Source organism: Seriola aureovittata, chromosome 17, assembly GCF_021018895.1.
Source record: "Seriola aureovittata isolate HTS-2021-v1 ecotype China chromosome 17, ASM2101889v1, whole genome shotgun sequence".
NCBI classification, from domain to species: Eukaryota; Metazoa; Chordata; class Actinopteri; order Carangiformes; family Carangidae; genus Seriola; species Seriola aureovittata.
The window spans coordinates 23,566,158-23,587,622 of NC_079380.1; the positions used below are offsets into that span (position 1 = coordinate 23,566,158).

The window sequence follows — 21,465 nt, forward strand, 5'->3', positions numbered from 1 at the left end:
CCTAGTGAGGGGACGAGGGGATCAGAGGAGATCACGCTTACTCAACCACACCTCTCTCCTTCTCTTTCTGTCATTCTCTCCCTTTGTTTCCCGCCCTCTCTCTCTCTCTCTCTCTCTCTCTCTCTCTCTCTCTCCCACTTATCATCTTATCGGATCTGCAGTCGCTTAATCTGTTTTTGTTCTGCAAGATGACAGAAGCGAAGAATCTCAGGAGTGCTGTACATAAGGAAGTATTATGTATCCTGCAGCCCTGTGTGCTTCTCCTACACACACACACACACACACACACACACACAAAGCTGTGTGGACGCACTCATAACGTTTCGATGCAGACCGCTGAGCACCGACTCCCTTGGGTGCAGCAGCTACCCTTCAGGTGGTAACAAAAAAGGTCAAAGTCCTGATCGTTATTCATCCTCCCAAGCTCTGTGAGTTAGTGATCGCAGTCTTTCTTTCAATCTTTCTCTCTTACCCACCCACCCACACACACACACACACACACACACACACACACACACACACACACCCACACACACACACACACACACTTGCTCTATAAAGCTTGACGGTTGGGGAAAGGATTGAGTTGTGATGATTGAACAATGTTCACTCCTACATTATTGTTGCACTCGAGGCTTAAACCATAATAGATACCAGCAGTGATTATGTGCAGTGTTCAGCCTACACGCTAAAGATGAGCACACACAACCGGAGCACGAACAAATCCCACTGAGGCACATGATCATATATACATGCATGCACAAACTCCAACATATATAACATACATTATATAACGCTTCTCCAAGGCTGATGGAAGCCGTTGAGTTAATGCACATGAAGACTGTAGCAGCCACTTGACGGCCGCGCTGCATTTATTATACTCGTGTGCGTCGGCTTTGTGTGATCGCGATATAACAGGTCGGGGGGTCAGAGAGGTTAACGTGGGGGGGATAATAACTCATGAGTCATGAACTGGATGTGAGAAGAAGAGGACGCGGATGGCACTGAGGAGTGAGCGAGCGTGAACTAGGCCGAAGGGCGAGCCACGGGCCGACAGTCACATTTGGAGGAGGCCGTTTGATCCAAAGCAAGCTGTGCATGAAAGCATGAGAAGAGAAACTGAAGATGAAATTGAATCCTGAGGCTGTAAGACGCTGCTGCTTCTTTCTCTCCACAGAGGAGCTCTGACAAAACAGTTTCCTAACACAACTCTTCTCTTCTCTTCGATAAAATTAAATTAGCTAAATAATCATACTTCAATCGAAACATATTTAAAATGCCCGTTGGCCAATTTACACCATAGGACTTCTTAAACTTTCCATCAGCTGTATAACATTGATAACATCTACACCAACCGCTTTGCATGGCTGCACGCTCTCCACCACCACTGCTTATATAACTTTAGCATTGAGTTAATGTTTGTCCTTATCATAATTGCAGACTAATATTGTAATAATCTGGGAGGACACAGGTGAGTCTCCGTCTGCGTTGTTCTATAATCAAGTCTTTGATGTGCTGCTGCAGCAGGAACAGTGAGAGGAAGCCACTCGTGGAAGGATTTATTACGCCTGTTTCCCTGAGAAATCATGAATGATGCAGAGTTTGTACAAAGGCTTGGCAACACCTCACCCAAACTGCTCAATTATAACACTCACTCTGCACTATCTCCTCTAGAAAACGCACCTCAGCCAGTCGTGGCTGAACTCATTTTAATCCAGGAATTAAAATGAAACCAATTTCTCTTTTTGCAGGGCATAGAATTAAACATGGTGTGACATTTTCTCGTTACAATTAGATAAGAGGACTTTGCTTTTCTGGACAGCAGAGGGGGGGGGGGGGGGGGTTACTTCATTAAACCACCTTTACTGTCTAAAGCTGCTGAGCGCAATGATGGCCGACGGCTCAAAGTGCAGGTTGAATGAATGTGCTTTTATCTAATCAGATCACAGTGCGGTTTGTAGGTGTGCGCTTAATAAGCCTAACGAGTCTGACGCTGCGGGATATTAGCAGGGGGTGGATCGATGCACACGAGATGCCGGTGCATTAACTTGACTTAATTGTAGTGTCTCTCTGGTGTCGGACGTGACCTCCATCCCTCCCTACAGCACATGAATACACACATGCACACAGCTGCCAGTTTATTAGGAACAACACCTGGCTAAAAGTAATGCAGCCCTATACAACAGTCCTGCAATAACGCTTGTATTCATAAGGGTGTCATATCAATGAGGGTAAGCTAACACCCAGTGTTAGCGATGTTAGCTAACGCATGCTGGTTAGAGCAACCTCAGAGAAGTTTTTTATTTGTTTGTTTGTTTGTTTTACGACTCACAAAGATGCGTTTCTCAAAAACATCAAATCAAAATTTCTCAGAGCTAACACTGAGTTAACCAGCTAGCTAACAATGCTAATGGTGGCAGGTAGGATGTGCTGCCTTGCTAAGCTAAATAAAGTAACTGCAACTGCACTTTATTTTGTTTATTTACTGCATACCCTCTTACTTTCGTTTTGTTTTTGCTCCAGCTAACAGAAGCTAACTCGCTAAATTTAGTTGCAGCCGTTGAGCTACATCAAACATTAAGGTGTCAAAGTACGTTCCCAAGTGCACACACATTAGCGCCACAGATAAATGAGCTCAGAAATAAACTGAAGACACACATACACATACACTACTCTCATTTAATGTACACTAATGCCTCCAATTTAGCGTTTCATTGATTAATGGATATAATGATAATGCTCCCTCCTTGTGCCTGGCAGACTGGCAGACTGTTGTCCAGAGGAATCCTTCACCCGAGCCAGTCCTTGACTCAAATTAGATTTCAGCTGCAATGCGGCTTTGCTTTCAGTGCACAGCAAACTGTTAGCCGGTTAGCATAATGTGTGTTAATGGACCGTTCACTTAGGTGCGACTCTTGAACTTATACTGTCCATAAAGAGCAAATAAAGCCAGACATCTGCAGAATGAGAATGTGCAGAACAGGTGCAGCTTTCTTCAATGAACGCCGGCCCTGATATCGTCCTAATGTTTATATAATGTGAGGGATTTAAGAGTCTGGTGACACCAGTTCGCCCTTGGATTAAAAAAGGAACACATGAACGCCAGGCCGTCTGTGTTGGTTATTATCGTAACGTGCAGATGTGGCCATGTGGCACTGATGTAATTCAAGCTTGAGAGGATTTAAGGGTAGAATAATCCTCAAATATTTTCTCTTTTTTATTGCCTGACACTAGTGATTTGTTGGAATTCGATAGACTTTACGACGCGCACGCGCCGCACGTACCACAGCAAACACACTCCCTCCTGTTCACATTAATCTTCAAGGTCAAACACGTCTTTGTTTATTTTTACAACATGCGTGTGCATGTCTGTATACAGGAGCTACTGTATACGTGCATATTTACATGTATATATTGGCAAATTTGTGTAGGTGAATTTGCATGCCCACATGTGTGTGTGTACAGCGATTTCCTTATTCATTTCTTCAGAAAATAAACAGTCCACTCTACCGCACAGGGCAGCCATTTAATACAAGGAATACCCTCAATTTATTTAACTATAAGATCTGAATTGTTATATAAAAAAAAAGAAATTTTCAGTCTAGTCATGTGTTATAATATGAATATAAGCGTGCTTTGTGGAGTCAGTTCTCACACTTGTTAAATAGATTGAAATGAGCTTTAAATTACTTAGTTATTAGTATGACTAAAATGTTAATATATTAATTCATTCATATAATAATTATCACGGTGAAAGTCTAACGTCTGACGCCTTCACTTCTACCAGCTTTCAAATCTTATCTGCATTTTTCATTCCCTCCCACTAGAAAATAAATCTCCTTTAAATAACTTCACCTAATTTAAATGAATTGCTCCGTGTGAACTTTAGTGAGCTGTGAGATTAGGTCGCCTGTCACTCCATGTCCGTCCTCTAGAGACGCCAGTGACCACAAACACTTTCTCTAGACCTTTATTTACTTATAATCTCTCTTTATTTTCTTACTTCAGTTATGTCCTTATATCTCCATATATTTCCAAACTATTTTTTCTCTAAAAGTTTTACGTCCCGTCTGACTCTCTAACTGTTCATGTTGCTGAACGAGGAACCAGCCTGTTGAAAACTGTCTAAGCTTTCATCTAAAGTTTTCTCTCTCTCTCTCTCTCTCTCTGAATACTCGCTCGCTCTCATATCTGAGCGCTGGAACTCATTTTGCTTCTGAAGTCACTCTCAGCTCTTCGCCGACACCTGTTGCCCGGGTTCACACCATTCTGCCGGCCAAGTCCCGGCACCAGATACTGTGTGAATCACACAATCGCCCCACATCCCTCATCCAGACCCTGCACTTCACACACTGTAGCTCTGCCCTGCATTCCTGGTGTGTGTGTGTGTGTGTGTGTGTGTGTTCGTCTATACGTATATGTCCATTATTCTTAGGTTTGTCTTGGGCGTGTGCATGTGTGTGTTTCATGTTTCTGTCTGGATAAAACACGTGTAGGAGCCGCGACACGGCAGAGAAACGTCGGGCGATAGAGGCAGTTGGCTCAGGAAACCCTGCGGGATACAATTAGATGTTTGCCACACTTGTCCAACAACAATTATTTGGTGATATGAGAGCAGCCGACTAATTGAATCTTAACCACACGTATCAGACTAAACTTAGTCACATCTAAGTTACATCTGCCGGGTGCTAAATCAGTCCAGAGGTTAAGATGCCAGAATGAAGAGGCGGTGAGCTCTAAAGCCGCACGGCCACACAATACCTCTCCAGACAGGAATGAACTAAACTCTCAGTCTGTTGCTTCAGGCCGAAATATCGTCACAAATATTACACGAATTGGCATGAAAATCTGTTCACACGTTGGTGGTTCCCAGAGGACGAACCCCAGTGAGACTGTAATAACTTCTGATCATAGGATCATCAAAAATAAAAGACGTTACCATCAGCCTCAGCCGTACGTCGCCTTTAGTGCTAATTAGCAAATGTTAGCATGTTAGCATCACCTCTCGTCCTACCAAGATGGTGAACGTGGTAAACGTACGCACTAAACATCGCTATGATAGCATTATTATTGTGAGCATGTTAGCACGACTTTAGCTTGTAGCTGCTGCTGCTCTGACGCCGCGTCTGCACAGAAGGTGCGAATCAGCAGCATTCATCCAGGAAAACAGGATGCCTGATTTGAGCTCTCGGTCACCCTTAGTTTCTGAATCCGTCAGAGCCAAACACATAATTTATGTGTGTGACTTATGAGCGTAAAATGCAGGAAAATAGACTCGGAGAGTCGCAATTACGGGCGTGTAGCGCAATTATAGCGGTGAGCCGTTATGCAGCAGGAGGAGCACACGTGTCCTGTCAGATACACATCAGACAGACTATTGAAGAACAGCTGACACGCTTTGTGTGTGGACACGCTGATGGTCGTGTCTCCTCATACGTTCCACACTTACACATTGGTGATTCATTTAATGAGAAGCTTCACAGGCGGGGCAACTTTATCGGCCCATTGATGATGACATAAAGATGAAGGTGATGAAGGCAGCTCTGATGACCAACAACAAGCCAAACACCTGACGGCTTGAAGAGATCCAAGACTAACCTGAGAGATGAGTGACGGACACACAGAGCTTCTTCCTTTCCTAAATCACATCCAACAAATCCTCTTTTCCTCTGAGCAGCCTTTGGACTCTTTCGCCCTCCGTCATCTCATCTTCTGTCCGTCAGGGCGTCTTTCCTCTGTGTGTGTACAGACAGGTCTATCATTCTTTCCTTCTTATAAGTCTCTCGGTATCTTTTGACACCAGGTGTGTGGCGTTCAACATCTGCAGGCCCTGCAGCGAGGAGTGCTCCCCTGCATCTAAATGCGCCTGATGTGTTGAGCCTCATATCTTTACAGGATCTGATTATAAGAGAGACAGAGAGGGAAGATTTGTGTAGATGCCTTGGTACTTACACAGAAAGAAGAATGATTAAGCAGCATGAGCATCAGGCAAACACACACACACACACACACACACACACACACACACACACACACACACACACACACACACAAAAACAGACAGCAGACAAGATTGGATTGGATTTCCTATTAACAGGAATGATTCCTCTCCCATCTCATTCTCATTTTGCTGTCAACACCCCCCCCCCCACCCCTCCCACATCTGTCTGTCTATCTATCTATGGCATCTTTTCCATTTTTCTTTTATTCTCATCTTCTGTCTTTTTTCATCCATCTCTGCCTTTTCATGTTTCCTTCGCCGTTCTCCGTCTCCTCATTTTTTCCGCTCTGCACCTTTTCAATGTGAGAGAGGCAAATGGAAAAAAAAAAAAAAAATGCTGAGACCCAGTGATATAAGAAGAAAAAGATGAAGCCATACAACAGCTCTATTCTCCTCTTGCTCTATCTCTTTCACAAATGTGTGTCACGATAATTGTTTATGGATTTTACGTTCCTGGCGATGTCTGACACAATGCATAGAGTTGATAGTATAATAAAGACGTCTCCCTCGTATCAATATCGGTGAACTAAAACATCCCCCAAATGACCCGTGACATTCTTTACGTCCACACATCAAAACCTTTTTGCTTCAGAAGCACCTTTTCCTGTGTGATGCACTTACACTGAAGTTAGCGTCTTTCTCCCTCTATCACGTCTACGTCTATCGAACTCGTCACTTCACTGAAATTTCAACTCTTGAATGTCGCTCCAAAGCAAATAAAATAAACTGTGGTAATGGATGACATGCTTTCTTTAGTATGCCCACAGCGATTGGATGATTCAGGGACCAATCTGCATTGATAAAAAATATAGTTTCAAGACCTTAACAAATATTGTTGCAAGCTCTAAGCGAGCTATGTGTAATTTTGCAAGGACGAACGTTGTGCATGGGGATATTCAGCTGCAACACGAGGCCCCTCAAACAACAGCCTCACCTGGTTTTGTCAGTGGTGAAAGAGATATTCATAAAGTAAGAACAAGGTTGTGGGAAACAAATGTGACATTTCAAACAGGAATATCCAGATGTAGTTCTGACCCTCTGTGCTAAAGAAGTAGAGTTGAGTATCATCTGCATAGCATGACACTGGCTTGTCATAGCTACTATAATAAAACCAATAAATATGAGCACGGAAAGGTGATTCGTGGGAGTGTGCATCGAGATGAGGGGTAGGAAAAAGGTTTGAGCTGCTCATAGAGTGAAGAAGGACACCTTGTCCGTGAAAATTAATCGCCTGGATAATAAAGGACAAACGCAGCCAAGAGATCCCAAAGTCTGCAAGAGTCAAAAACAAGTTGATGGAGATAGAAATAGTGTAAAGTCTAAGTGGTAAAGGACAGAAGACGGGGGAGAGGATAGTTATCTAAATGTGACAACAACAAATGGCCAGTGTGTGTTTGTGTTTCTGTCTTCGTCTCTCTCTCTCTCTCTGCTGCCTTGAAACAGGTTCATAACATGTCTGCATTATGTGGATTTACCTGGACTCAGGTTCAAAGGCATCTCTCCCTCCTGCCGTCTCTCATTATGATCCTTCTTTCTCTCCTCCTCCTCCCTTGAATTCGTCCTTGTACTCTCGTCTTATCCTCTTCGATCGTCCCAGGAATAACTTCCCTTTGGTCTAGGTCGCAGGATGAGATGTAGCCTCATGTTTTACTCAAACCCTGCGCTGGAAGAAGTAAGATAAGAAGTTAGTGTCGTATCTCAAAAGAAGATCATGAAAAAATATTGCAGTGACATGTTTGTTCTGGACCACAAATCATCGGACCTGAAGTGAGATCCCCTCAGGATGGTTTTTCTTTTGCCCCAGTGGAAAATCAACTCATATTTTACGCTTTAAGTGAACTAGTGTATGTAAACCCTAGTTGACGTATTCAACTGACTCACACAGCCATTTGAAGCAGTCTCAGAAAACTCATTCTTGTTTTCACGTGTTTTTAATGACAGTGATGTGCAGATAATGAGATAATGTGAAGCAGTGGGACAACTGGGACTGAAATTCTGATGCTTCTTGACTAAGGTGATGTAATGTTGGTTATTAAGTATGCTCTGTGACCATTGCTAAGGGAACAGGAGGAAAACATGGGTCGAAGAAGGTTTTCATTTCGTCTCCGGTGGCAACCTTTGGTGGTTTTACCTCGTCAGGCCTTCTCTCTCTCTCTCTCTCTCTCTCTCTCTCTGCCTTACCTTTGTTTTCTCATCCCCACCCTCCACCTGTGTGTCTACGCCCCGTCAAACACCAACCCTCTCTGGTGAGATCCGTTGTTGACATCCAGCCCTCTACCACTCCACTGGTCCCATCCCTCCCTCTCTTAACTTTTCTCTTTTTCTTCTGTCAACATCCCTCTTTTAATCTGTTCTTCATCATTTCCTCTTTTTAATTCCTGCTCTTTCATCACGCGCCTCTACACCTCCCTCCCAGCATCGCTTGTCACTGCTCCATCACCCACCTCCTCTCGTTCCCTCCTTCCTCCCGTCCTCCTGCTGAGCCCCTTGTCAGGCCTGCGAGAGACAACGTGGGCACATCATAGGGATCAAGGCAAACCCTTCGGCTGCTCTGTGGGGGGGGGGGGGGGGGGGGGGGTCGGAGAAGGTGATAAATTTAGAGAAGTGCAAATAGATAGTAGGAGGGGGAGACACACAAGGTTGCATTAAAGTGAGATAAGGATGTTTGAGGGAGAGATGAAAGAGAAAGGGCATGAAGATTTAGGACTTTGAGGAGAGGGTTTTTGAATTGGACTGGGAGTGATGTCCCAGTACAGATTTGCAGAGGGGAATACAAAGCAGAGCGCAGGAGGAGACAGAGGGAAAGGGAGGCAGAGAGTTAAAGGCAAGCTTCATATTTCTACGATGATTTCATATATGTGAACGACAAACCGAACAGCACCATGTGATTGTTTCAGTCTCCACTTCAGACGCTCCTCCATCCACCACGTTCTCCTCCCTGAGAGGTTGTGACATTCATTATTCACATGTAATTGTGTTATTATTGTGAAATGTAATTTGATGTCCTCTCAGTTTACACCGGTGTTCGACAGCATTTAGATCCAAGTGTCAAGTCAGATATCATCAGCAGTATTACCTCTTGTACGCCTCGGTTTAAAGGGGTCGTGTGTTAGCATGCTAACGCATAATACAATAACATAATACAGCTCTGACATGGTGTTAGGAGAGTGGACAGTAAAACAGTGAGATATAAGGACAAGCTGTAATAATTCTGAGGCACTTGAATGCATCATTTCCTGTGAATCCTTAAGGAGGATATTTGACTCCACCAACACCTCAATGAACACTACTATATTGGGAGATACTGGAAACACATTGACCATAAATAGTAGAGTTAAATTACACCTTTGTACAAATGACACCTTTTGTTGTTTTTATGGTCGAGGTAAGATAATAAATCTTTGCCACTTTCAAAATGGTTCTGTCTGAAAAAAAACCATCCAACATCAATAAAATGTCCGTCATAAAAGTGATAGCCGTCCCATAAATACAACGCTTCGACAGTAACCGAGATAATAACACCTGTTGTTCCCCAGCAGAGAACACCGGCCCCTATTTTAATGCCTCACACACACTCGCACCACCCAACACACTCCAACACGCACAAACATCCACAACACATGCACCAGAAGAGACGCAAGCACACACGAATCCATCCCTCCCAACAGAACTTGTTTACGGTTTTCACATACGGACAGTAGCCCTTAAATCTCGCATCAGCCTCGACCAGCCAAAAGCTTCCTAAAGGTCAGTGCGAGACGTTCTTCAGTGATACACTGGAGGAAACAGCTGATGTTTACTGGGATCTATAATCACTTCGCTTCTATAAGTGAGCCTCTGGAAGGATTCCTGGGCAGGGTGTGCTGCACTGTCCCAGGGGAGGATGTATAGCCTGCCAATGCCTAAGTGTTTTAATGTTGGGGTTTGCAACAAGGAGCAACGGGTTTGTTCTCTGCAAAGTCACGACGGCCACAAACGTTTTGTTTAATTTAGCTCCTTGGACAAAAATGATCCAAATGGAAGTAACCTTGGAGTAACCTCTAAACGGTGGTCGTGCAAAGCGTAGCCTACATTAGCAGCCATTAGCATTAGCAGCATGTGACGCATGTGGAGCTTTGGTTTTGCCCACATGTTATAAGTGGTGTGCAACATCTAAAAAACAGCAGAGCAGAACGGTAACAAATGGATTAAACAATGTGTTTATCTGCTTTTACATACATTGCGAGGGTTAGCATGCTCGACTAACTAGCTTACAATATACAGTAGCTACTACGCTTTACTGCTAAGGCCAAGGAGCACATCATTACCTGACTAGGTTACATCAATCTGTGCAGTTACAGGCCAAACAAAAACATATATCGGGGAGGTATAAAAGTAAAGTACAAAATATACTGTGTTAAAACACAAAGTTTGTTAGCTATACACTGACAAACGGATGCTGACGGGAAAAGCAGCCGTAGCCTCGGTGTTTCTAGCACATTATAATGTAGAGTATGTAGCATTAAAGTGCATATTCAAAACCCTTTCCCTCATCTAGAAACATCAAAAAGTCTCATTGCATTTTCAACCAACTCTTTGGGCTAACATTAGCTTAATTAGCTAGATGGCCACAGCTATAATAATAATAAGTGACAGTTGTCATTTCATCTAAGAGTAGAAATGACAAGTCTGCTTTTGTCTACCTCTGATTAAGGTAGCCAGCGTTCTCATTTTAATCAGCATGAATGATGAGCTGTGATGGAGAGCCTGACAGGTGTAGCAACAACAACTAAGATATTTTTATACCTAGAATTAGCCAAAGGAGGCTTTAGATTACCAGCATGTAAACACCATGTGGTAGATTAGAGAAAAGTGAAAGAACACCAGTGGTAAAGATGGAGGAGCTCAGGGCCTTATAACTTGTCACCGATGATGCAGAATGCCTTAAAGGAGGGAATAGTAGATGAGAAATAAAGGTGAAAATGAAAAGTTAAATAGGATAGAGAGAGACAGAGAGAGGGGGGGGGGTGGTAGAGATCAGAGGAGAGATTAGAGGACAGAACGACGCCCCGTGGGTGGAAGGTGTGAGAAAATTAGGTGGAGAAATCAAATGGCTGGAAGGAGGAAGGAGGGAGGGGTTGCAGGAGGGGAGGGGAGGGGAGAGGAAGGGGGTGAGCATAAGAAAAGAAGTCACGGCTGGAATGAGAGGTGGAGATTTATGATTATTAATAGTAATGTTTGATTAGCATGAGTGCAGTCAGGAAAACGATACGGACGGGCCGAACATCACTGGCCCCCGCGCTGAACCGGGCGTCCATTTTTCATCCTAAAATAGTTGGAGTGGCCACGTATAAAACAGGAAGGGCAGAGCCTCTGATCTTCTACTGGACGTCCCCTCTTGCACCCATCTGGCCCCTGTCCCACCTCCACACCCGTCAGCCGGTAACCAGGTAAGAAGAAGAAATTAATGTGAGAAGAAAAGGAAAAGAAGCTTTTTTTTTAGAGGTGTAAAACACTGTCTTTTTGTTTTATGGCGAAGCAGCTTAACACAACCTGGACACAAACGTGGAGAGCGAATCATTGATATTGACATCACAGGAATTCTGCCGTTATCTTTGTAATCAAACGCAGTGATAGATGAAATAGAGAGAAATTGAAGTCACCTTCTTTTACAGGCTCCTCTGTAGAGTGAGATTAGATTTAGATACAGCGACAGTATATCAACAAGGTAATTACTTTCTGATAGCCGAGGTTTTGCTGCCAAAATAAGAGGCACGGGCGTAATTTTATTGAAGTGCTTACTTGTGATATCGTTCAAGGTCAAATTTTAATTACACCTAATTGAATACAGTCTCACGTCCATGCTCCAGGGTAACTTCAAAAACGCTGATGCAAGTAAAAGACAAAGCTCCTCTTGAAAATGCACAGATACCGTGGTTATCAGTGCTATAAAAATATTGCATGTGCACGTACAGTAGATGCATTATGTACCGTGAATATTTATAGACAGAATGACACTTAAGTGGATGCAGACTCAGTTAATTAATGAGGAGGGTGTGTGATATTTTGTTTGTGTGTGGCAGTAAAATATGTTTGACTTTTAACACTCAAAGATTAAATGGAATTTACATCTTTAATTTGTTTAGTAATATTTTATGTAAATATATATTGCGAGTCTGAAGTCCCATTAGAGTTTGTGATGTATTATATGCATCTCGGAGGTACCTGCAGTTAAATGGGAGTGTGTGACCCTGGCAGGACGTGGCTCTAATGACTGACTGTGATTTATCTCAACAACAACTGGATGGAATAACCTGAAAGAGGATGAATCCTGACTTTGGTTTGGTTTCCTCTCATGGAGGTTGATCATTTTTGTTTTGTAGGGAAATGTCTTGACAACTATTGGATGAATTAGCGTTTGGAAAAGTTATCCATGTTCCCCTTCAGGATGAACTGATGCAACTTAGTATCATCATCAAAAATCCAAATCTTTTTATCCTTTGTTCTTTGTCTCTAGGCAGAGAAAAGGTTAGCTGGCTCACTGATTGGTTAGGAGTTCATAACCAGGCAGTAAACTAACGAAGAAAATACGAAAAGCCCCCCAGACAGAACTTGAAAAAATTGTTTTTATGTTGGAAAAAGTGAAGAAGTAGAGAGACGCTTTTGATTTTGGACACTTACGCACTAAAGGAATATAAGTAGTCGAGGAATAGACAATTGGATTTTGCGATAGCTTCAAAGGTAGGGAGTCTTTTTTTAAAATCAGTCATCCTTCACCATAGTTTATCCCAGTACAACAGTTAGTCAAAATACATGAAAACAAGACTGTCGCCCTTTTTTTATTTCATAGGTAAAAACTTTGGATATTTTAATGTCCCCGGTTTTCATTTCAGAAATCTGCTCACCTCGGTATACAGCTACTAAAAATCTGCATTTCAGCATCGTCATTGTGAACATGTAAGCGTGATAATATTACCATTTAACTCAGAGCACAGCTGGGTGTTATGTTGACTCTCTTATCTGCTAGTGCAGCTGTGGACGTGCTTTGTGCTTCAGTGCCAATTAACAAATGAGAACACGTCAAACTACGATGGTACAAATGATACGTGCTAAACATTAGCATGTTAGCACTGTTATTGTGAGCATGTTAGCTTGCTGATGTTAGCATTTAGCTTACAACCAAGTGACTAAAATAAAGAAAGAGACGTGCCGGTGAATGCTGAAAAGACAAATACAGAACACATTAGCTGACTCACTTAGAAAGACAATTATATTCTGTACAGCTATGAACACACACACACACACACACACACACACACACACACACACACACACACACACACACACACACACACACGCAGGGCTATTGTTGCCAAGCCGTAACTGTGGTTAAGCTATCCTGTGCTGTACCTGCCAGAGGATTAGACAGTGGACAGTGGCGATAACAGCCACATGATCCCCGGGCCTCTGCACCGCTCTTATCTAATTCATTCTTTCCTCGCCGTGTGTTTGTGTGCGAACGTGTGAATTTGCTTTTTGTTTCTGGATGCACGTCGCTGTATTTTTTTCTCCCTGTAAGAGGCTCCATGAAATCAGCAGACACAACTTAATGCACACCGGACAGATTCAACCATCAAGCTTATTAGAAAATCAACTGCACAGATCGTTGGCCGTTCAGACAGAAAGCTTTTTAAGGAAGAGGGAAATCTCTGGGGCCTCTTCAGAACGGCCTGTTACAGAGGTTTATAGTGTTCACAGCTACTGTGACAACAACACTCTTACACAGTAGATTCTCTAAATACACCACGTCAGACTCTCTCAGAATCACTCCAGTTTTTTAATATTATCCACTCAAACCAGCACATAACACAGTGAGTGAATCTATTATTTATTATGAGGAAAAACAACATGAATTTCTTTAATATCTCTAAAATATGTAATAATAATAATAATAATAATAATGATATATTTACGGCAGCAGCGCAGTCTAAGTATGGAAAGTCACAGAAAAATAAACTTCTCATTCACTCATTAAAACCCAACACGGCTTTACAACTCGGTTTAAACTTCAAACAGCATCAAATGTTGATTGTTTGATGCTGGTTACAGCTGAGTGCAGCACCGGGCCTGTTGGTGTGGTTCACCGCACGATCTCTGTGCGTCTACACACATTTTCCAACATACACACATCAAACGAGCACAAGGGGCTCGGGTTTCCTGTAATGCAAGTACATTCTTCTTTAAGCCCTCCACCTCTTCACCCCAGCCCACCTGGCACCTTTTGTACCTCATATAAACGCTTGCACACACACACACACACATATTCACACACTCACGCAGCTGTTACAGTAGACCGGGGGAGTTGGCGGTCATGCAGCACGGTTAGGTTTCCCACACCTAGACCTGCCATCAGGGGCCGGGACTTCCCACCAAGGAAACCCCAGTTTCACAAAGGTCGGCCTCATGTCGGACGACAAACATCATCATTTCCTCCAGAAACCTTTCACACTCCATTTTCATGTCACATTTTGTTTTCTTTATCTTTCTGTTCTCTACATATCTGGGTTGTGTCTTTGTTCAGCAGCTTTAAAATGATCCTTGTTTCAGTCTCCCTGCGACCTTCAGTGTAAAGTCACTGACATTTATAAAGAAAACAGCTGATCAGCTGCGTATCTGATAAACAGAGGCGCATAAAGTCACCCAGTAACGAGATCACACATTAGCAGTTTGTCCGTATTGAAGAGAGTTTATGTCGGTGTGAGTTTCTCGTTGTTTCGTTGCCTCGTTCGGCCTGACTCGTGAAACTGTGGATTTCTTGTGAGTCTAAAGCGCACGGCTCAGGGAGCTTCTCCAACACTGTAGAAATCAGTGCAGTGAAGAGTAAGAGAAAAAAAATCAAGGACATTCAGGGCAAAACACTTGATCCAGCAAAGATAGTGGTTATAGGCGATGGCTATAAGCAGCAGCAGCAGCAGCAGATAACCTTGGTGGAATCTGACTGATGCTCATATCACAACTACTGAAACTCAAGACGGGAATTTAAAAAGGGAAAAAGAAAAACTCCCACAAAATGATTGTTGCTTTGAAAGTTAAAGAACATGATTGGTTGTAATCTTAAAGCCTGAACATGATGTTCAGATGATGAAGGTTTGAGTTGTGTGGATCTGCAGGGTTTTGTTTTCCGTGGATAAATAAAAAGAGTTCAACACTAATAAGAAAACACAATGAAAACTCTGCGGCTTCACTCCAGAGAATTACTGACTCGACCATGTTATCAGCTGATCAAAAAATGTTTTGATTTTATAGATATTTCTTTATTATTCTCTGTTGATATGTTGAGATTTGCTTCATCGTCCCTTTACGTTGTTAAATTATGTCACAGTCAGACGACACGCTCCTGTTCTGCTAAATGAATATGTGGCGTCCCACAGCTCATTTTCACTCAGGAATGGAAGTGTACGACCTCCATTTCTGGAAGGACTCATTAAATCATCTTATTTCTCATGTAATAATTGCGTAATTACTCCGAGTTGATCCTCTTGCCGAGGCTCAGCTCGCCCACGGGTCCTGAAGGCGAGCTCGCGACCGTGTCGGTGTCAGGAGACACACGTTTACAGGATTAGTTCAACTTTCGTGCTGAGAAAATATCTCACGTATCCGACATGTCATGTTGTTGTCGTGTCGTCTCATCTGAGGAAAACAAGGTGTTTCTGAAACGTTAAACCTTTAACTGGACTTTAATGAAGCCGTGCGACGGTCTGAGGCTGTAAACGCATTCAAGCGTTTGACACAAACAGAACAGCGTCACAGACGGTTCACTGACACCAGAGACTGATGTCAGATCAGTTACTGCTCTTTATGGTTTTCCTCTAAATAAATCCATGCGGCCGACTTCATGCAGCTCCACTCCGCAGCGCACTGACTGAGATATACCTCCGTGAATCAATCTCATCCTCCTCATTTCACGCTGAATTGTTTCTCTTTTCCCTCTTCGGGGCGAAAGGTCAGAGGAGGAGGTTGCGCTTTTTCTAAATGATAAAAGATCGGCCGTGTTGGCCACACACCAGTTAAACAGTATTGATCTGTGTGTGCAGAGGTGTGTTAGTGAAGTAGATAACACACAGCTCGTACCTGCGCTTAACACTGCATTTCTCTGGGAGTGGTTTATTTATGCATCACTTATAGATCTGGTTGAGTGCTTTTATTTTGATACTCATGGACGTATGTGTCTTCTTTATCGAACATATACGATATGATCTTTCTCATTATCAGATCTGATGATTCTTTTAAAGATATTACCTTTACATGCAGCCAAGTAAAAAGAAAGTGCGGCAGACGATGAGGGAGAGATGATGTCAGGAGAGCTACAGCGTCTTCGAGGCGTGATGCAGCAAAGCAGTGAAGCGTGAGTGACTGTGCGGGTGGAGGTGTGCGCGGCAGCTCAGACTGTATTTCCAGCAGCGAGAAGGACAGAGCGATGGTCACGGCCAGCTCAGCGTTTTTCTCCAACAACAGCGATGATGACGGTGATGCAGTGTCATTACTTTGACCTTTTCTAGCGAGCATTTCTCTTTCTCCCTGCGTCGCATCAACGTCGCGCTCCAGGTTAGAACGACTTTTTTAATGTGTGGAGGCGTCCACCGGCTCACTGTGAAAATACAATAAAATAATAAAAAACATTTGTTATATAGTGTTATACAGACAAACACAAGCTGTTTTAATTAGTGTCGGAGATCTCTAATAAACTGACCTTATAGAGCATCTTCGTTCAGAGGATCCCAGCTGACGTTGTTCCACACGCAAATATCTCAGTAACTCTCAGATGCAGATCCCCCCCCTTCAACTTACACTTAGTTATTAACTGATCTGTGGACAGTTTTACTTTCTAGTTAGGGTTAGTGGGAGGTGTGAGCGTCCGTTCAGGTTTGTGTGAATGTGTCTGTCCAGAGTAATTCTCTATTAATGTCTGGCACCACGATGAGCGGAGGGAAATCAGAGCACCACATCCTCCCATCCCCAGCTCTGTGTGCAGGAGGCAGCTGCTGCTGCCGCCGCCTCCGCTCCACGTTCACGCCGCTGCACAATGTGTGTGTTTGAAACAGCGGCAGAGGAGAGGAGGGCATCAGTCAAAGTCAGGGGAAGGTGACAACCTCATAAGCAAGCGATCGGGTTCGGGAGTAAAACAGCCGAGGCGCTGCGAAAGTGCCGGGCTCGCCTTTCACAGAGCGAGGTACAAGACGCTTCTCCCTTCGCACCGGGCCGACAAACTGAATTCTCCTGAGGTATTTTCAGACACAGCAGAACACCCAGACGGCCCGTTAACCCCCCCCCCCCTTCGCTCGGCCTCTGGCCCCACGCCCTGCCTTCATCTGTCACAGCTCAATGACATCACACCTGAAATGGAAAACACTGATATTGACACCACGCTGGTTTCCTTTCCTTTCTGACCCGACGTCCCATAATACCACCAATAAAATCTCTTCTTCTTTCAGCGCCGTCCTGCTGCGATGTCTTCCTCTTTCTCCACCTCCTTCCCCTCTCTCTCCCTTTGTCACTCCTCTTCCACTGTCACTAACTCATCCTGTCGTCCACCACCTCCTTCTCACATGTCCCGGTTTCCTGCTCCATTTCTGGAGTGTCACCGGTGTAATACGAGAATGTCTCCCGAGTTGTCGCTCTGCTCTCCAGCGACCTTGTTTTTAACCTTGTCCCCTCTCTGTCCTCCCCCCCCCCCCCCCATCTCTTTTCTCCAACAGCCAAGATGGCAATGAGCAGCATCCTCAACGCTGATGACATCAAAAAAGCTTTAGATGCATTTGCAGGTAAAACACTCGCCACAGATAAATCAGAGGTTCTCAGGCAGCGCCGAAACTCAGAGTCGCTATGAGCATCAGTGGCTGTTGCTATGGCGAGGAAGCTAGTCAGAGGCGTGAACGAAAACGGTTGCAAATTTGGAACAAACCACTTAAAAAAAAACGTACAGGTGGTAGCGGCCTGATGTCGTCATGACTACAATAATAAACAGGAAGTTAAACAAGATTTGGTTAAATTTAAGCACAAAAGGAAAAAAGATCATGGTTTGGTGCTTCCTTAAAGTTAGAGGGCCTTTGTCGTCATGGTTACAGTAATGAACACACAGTCAAGGCTGCTGAAAGGTCATGGATGAAAATAAGCTTTGTCGCCGCCATAGCAACGTCACCAATCGTCCTCCTTTGCCCCCCCACATGATGATCGCTGCCGCCACTAGAGGGCGTCTCACACTGAAGCGTGACTATTACTACGTTACTACGAACGCCTTAAATCAGCGGCTCGACCCCGTTTTCTACATTCACACACAGAGATCAGGACGTTTCTGTCGGCCAGAAATCTGGAAACTGATTTTCACACTTTCTGATCAACTCTCATCGATTCAAAAATAGCTTTTTTAGTAAATTATTCATTAATTTATAGATTTTTTAGCTTAAATTTTGTAATATTTTTAATTGTAAAGCGCACTGTAACTGTGTTTAGAAAAAGTGCGATAGAAATAAAGTTTATCGTTGTTGTTATTGCGACTTATTTAATCCAGAACGATCTGAGCTGTAGATTGCGTCTCCTGTTTCCTCTCTTGCGTCCAGCTGCAGCCTGCGACACACGTTTGTCCTTTTAATTTCTATCACAGAAGCAGATGTTTTCACACACAGCTGATGTAAGAGCTTCACGCCGATTGAACATTGAATCTCTGCTTCTGCAGACAGAGGAGAGTGTGAAACAACTCTTTGACTGTTGAGATAAAAACTGATATTAACGACTTTGTCTCATAATTTCCTTCACGTATGTTCGTACCTCTGGTGGACGTGCTCGGTGTAGCCGGACAGCCGAGGCAGTTAGAGCTCAATGACCTAGAACTGATGGTTCCTCTGGCAAACACATGTTCTCGATCTATAACTGTAACACCGTTTTATTACAAAGCTGCTTTCTTACAATTAGTTTTTGGCCTTTGGGCCTCATCAACACAGAACAGGCAACTCTCGTTTCACGCCTCCGCTGGCTTGTATTAATGTATTATTGTGTGTGTGTGTGTGTGTGTGTGTGTGTGAGCAGTTGCTGACTCCTTTGACCATAAGAAGTTTTTTGAGATGGTGGGTCTGAAGGCCAAGTCTTGTGATGATGTGAAGAAGGTCTTCACGGTGCTGGACGCCGACAACAGCGGCTTCATAGAGGAGGAGGAGCTCAAGTGAGACCGACACACGACACCACACATAAACTCAAACTGCTAAAAACCAAAAAAAGAAAGATGATCACCTCCTGCTTCTCTGTGTCCGAGCAGATTCGTGCTGAAGGGTTTTGCCAAAGACGGCAGGGACCTGACGGACAAAGAAACCAAAGCTTTTTTAAGAGCAGCCGACAAGGACGGAGACGGCAAGATCGGAGTCGATGGTAAACACCGACATCAAATTCCATTAGTGGGGCGTGTCGCGAGGTCAAGGTCAAACACAGAGCACACAGAAAGAGACACACACACACACACACACACAAACACACACACACACACACAGACTGTTTTCAGTGTGTGACACGTTTAGTTATTGCTCACTTCTTAAGACTGAACTTGGATCAGCGAGCGTTGGACATGAGATCCTCCACAGTCGATCTGGGTCAGGACCAGAAGAAGCTTCGGGCGTCTCGGTTCTCAGTTAATTGGCTTCATCTGCACAAATTAATTTGCCACAAAGTCTGTGTTGTCTGACGTTTGAAGTTACTCAAGACTCTCGCTCGTAGGAAGGAAAGACACAAAGGCAACACCTGGTTCGTGCGACTCGAGCTAATTAAGGGACCGTACGTAAATTATTGAAGCTCAGATCTCACATCAGGGTCAGAATCAGCAGGTAAACATAACAGCAGCTGCTCTCTACTTTAGAAGCATAAGCTACTAAATGAACAGTTATTACCCCCGTCACACGGGGGGGGGGGGGCAGCAGCTCGGCGTCATGTTTTCACCTTGTGCGTCTGCAGGTTTGAGTCGAGTGTTGACAGTCCAGAGTCAAGTTAAAGCAAATGAAAAAATGAAGATCTTTAAAAACAGATAATGTTCAGTCTCTTCTTATTAACTGCAACGTTTTTAATGCAGTTAAAGGCCCAACAGGAAAAGATGAAACAGAAAAAAAATATCTGGTGGATGGAAAAAAAAAAGTGAGATAAAGAAAGAAAAATGAAAGATCCTCTTTTGGGTTTTTTAGAAAAATGCAGCTGAAACTTCTCCCTCAGTTTCCTGCTCACTAACGTTCACACCGTCGCACCGTCTGGTCACTTTACACAGCCAACGCTTCAGACTGCGGCGACGCAGCGTTTGTGACTGCTGAAGCTGAATGAATTTTATCTGTGATGGATGTGGAGAGAAAATAACTCCCAACGGTTTGACAACGATTCGTCTTCTCTTCTTCTCTTGCAGAATTTGCCGCCCTGGTGAAAGAATAAATCATCAAATCACCTCGTGTGACCGACTAGCGCTCCGAGATTCACCTCCTCGCCACCGCCTCATCCTGACACCCCCCCCCCTCCCACGCTGAGCCCACTTTTTCTCCCGCTCCCCCAGCACCTCCACCCTGACTCCCGGCCCACTACACTGCAGCTGACCCCCCCCCCCCCCTCCCCTCCCCCACAAGCTATCCTATTTATTTTATCCTTTTTATACAAACTGTTTCTTGTTTCCGTTGATGTGTAGAAATAAAACTCACCTGCAGGAATAAACTTCACATTTTAAAGCTTAAAGTAGATATTTACAGAAAACAGAGATTTTAAGAGAAAGACTCTCATTTCCTTTTCTCTTCGTTTTTCTTAGTCAACACTTTTCTGTCACTTTCCCTCTTTCTTTTTCCTGTTTTTTCTCTCCTCTCCGTCGATTTCACCTCAGGCACCTTTCCTCTTCCTGCATTCGCTCCCTTCTTTCCCCTCCCACACATCTATCTACTCATCCTCCATCCATCCCTTTCTCCTCTGGTAATGAGCTGTTGTAAAACATACCAAAAGAAGAAAGAGGTCAAGCTGTGAAAGAATAAAAATAAAATGAAGAAAACAAAGCCTGGAGAACACTGACTCACTGACTTGTGTGTTAATTCCTTCCTTTGATCTGACTCCACACTTTCAGTCCGGCTCATCCTCCTTTCCTTCTTCCTTCCTTCCTTTTTTCTACTTCGCCGTCACTCCTGCTCTCATCAAGCACAGCGACTGAAGCGAATCTCCACAGCGGCCTAATAATGCATGAAGGGGTCCAAATTTAAAAAGGTTTTTTTGTCTTTTAAGAATGTCAAAATTATTCATTAGGACTGGCTGCAAACAAAACAAAAAACAAACTGTGTGGTTGGAGATCTCCTCCCGCCAGCGCTCGCTCCGGTCCACGTCACATTATGAATCTAACTTCACTGAGGGAGAGAAGGAAAGAAGGAGGCCACGTTCGCTCGCTCGCCCCCCCCCCCCCCCCCCCCCCCCCCCCCCCCCCCCCCCAG

The 21,465-nt window shown here is 43.9% G+C and overlaps 1 protein-coding gene across 1 annotated transcript in view; it reads left to right on the top strand.

Moving 5' to 3' along the window:
• The window catches only part of pvalb6 (parvalbumin 6), a 36,320-nt gene extending 15,265 nt beyond the window's left edge, over positions 1-21,055 (top strand). The window contains exons 2-5 of the mRNA XM_056402599.1: positions 17,737-17,802; positions 19,064-19,196; positions 19,290-19,399; positions 20,412-21,055. Coding sequence (XP_056258574.1) covers positions 17,742-17,802; positions 19,064-19,196; positions 19,290-19,399; positions 20,412-20,437 — 330 coding nt within the window. The 5' untranslated portion in view covers positions 17,737-17,741 and the 3' untranslated portion in view covers positions 20,438-21,055. The remainder of the gene's footprint in view (positions 1-17,736; positions 17,803-19,063; positions 19,197-19,289; positions 19,400-20,411) is intronic.
• The last annotated feature ends 410 nt before the right edge of the window (positions 21,056-21,465 follow it).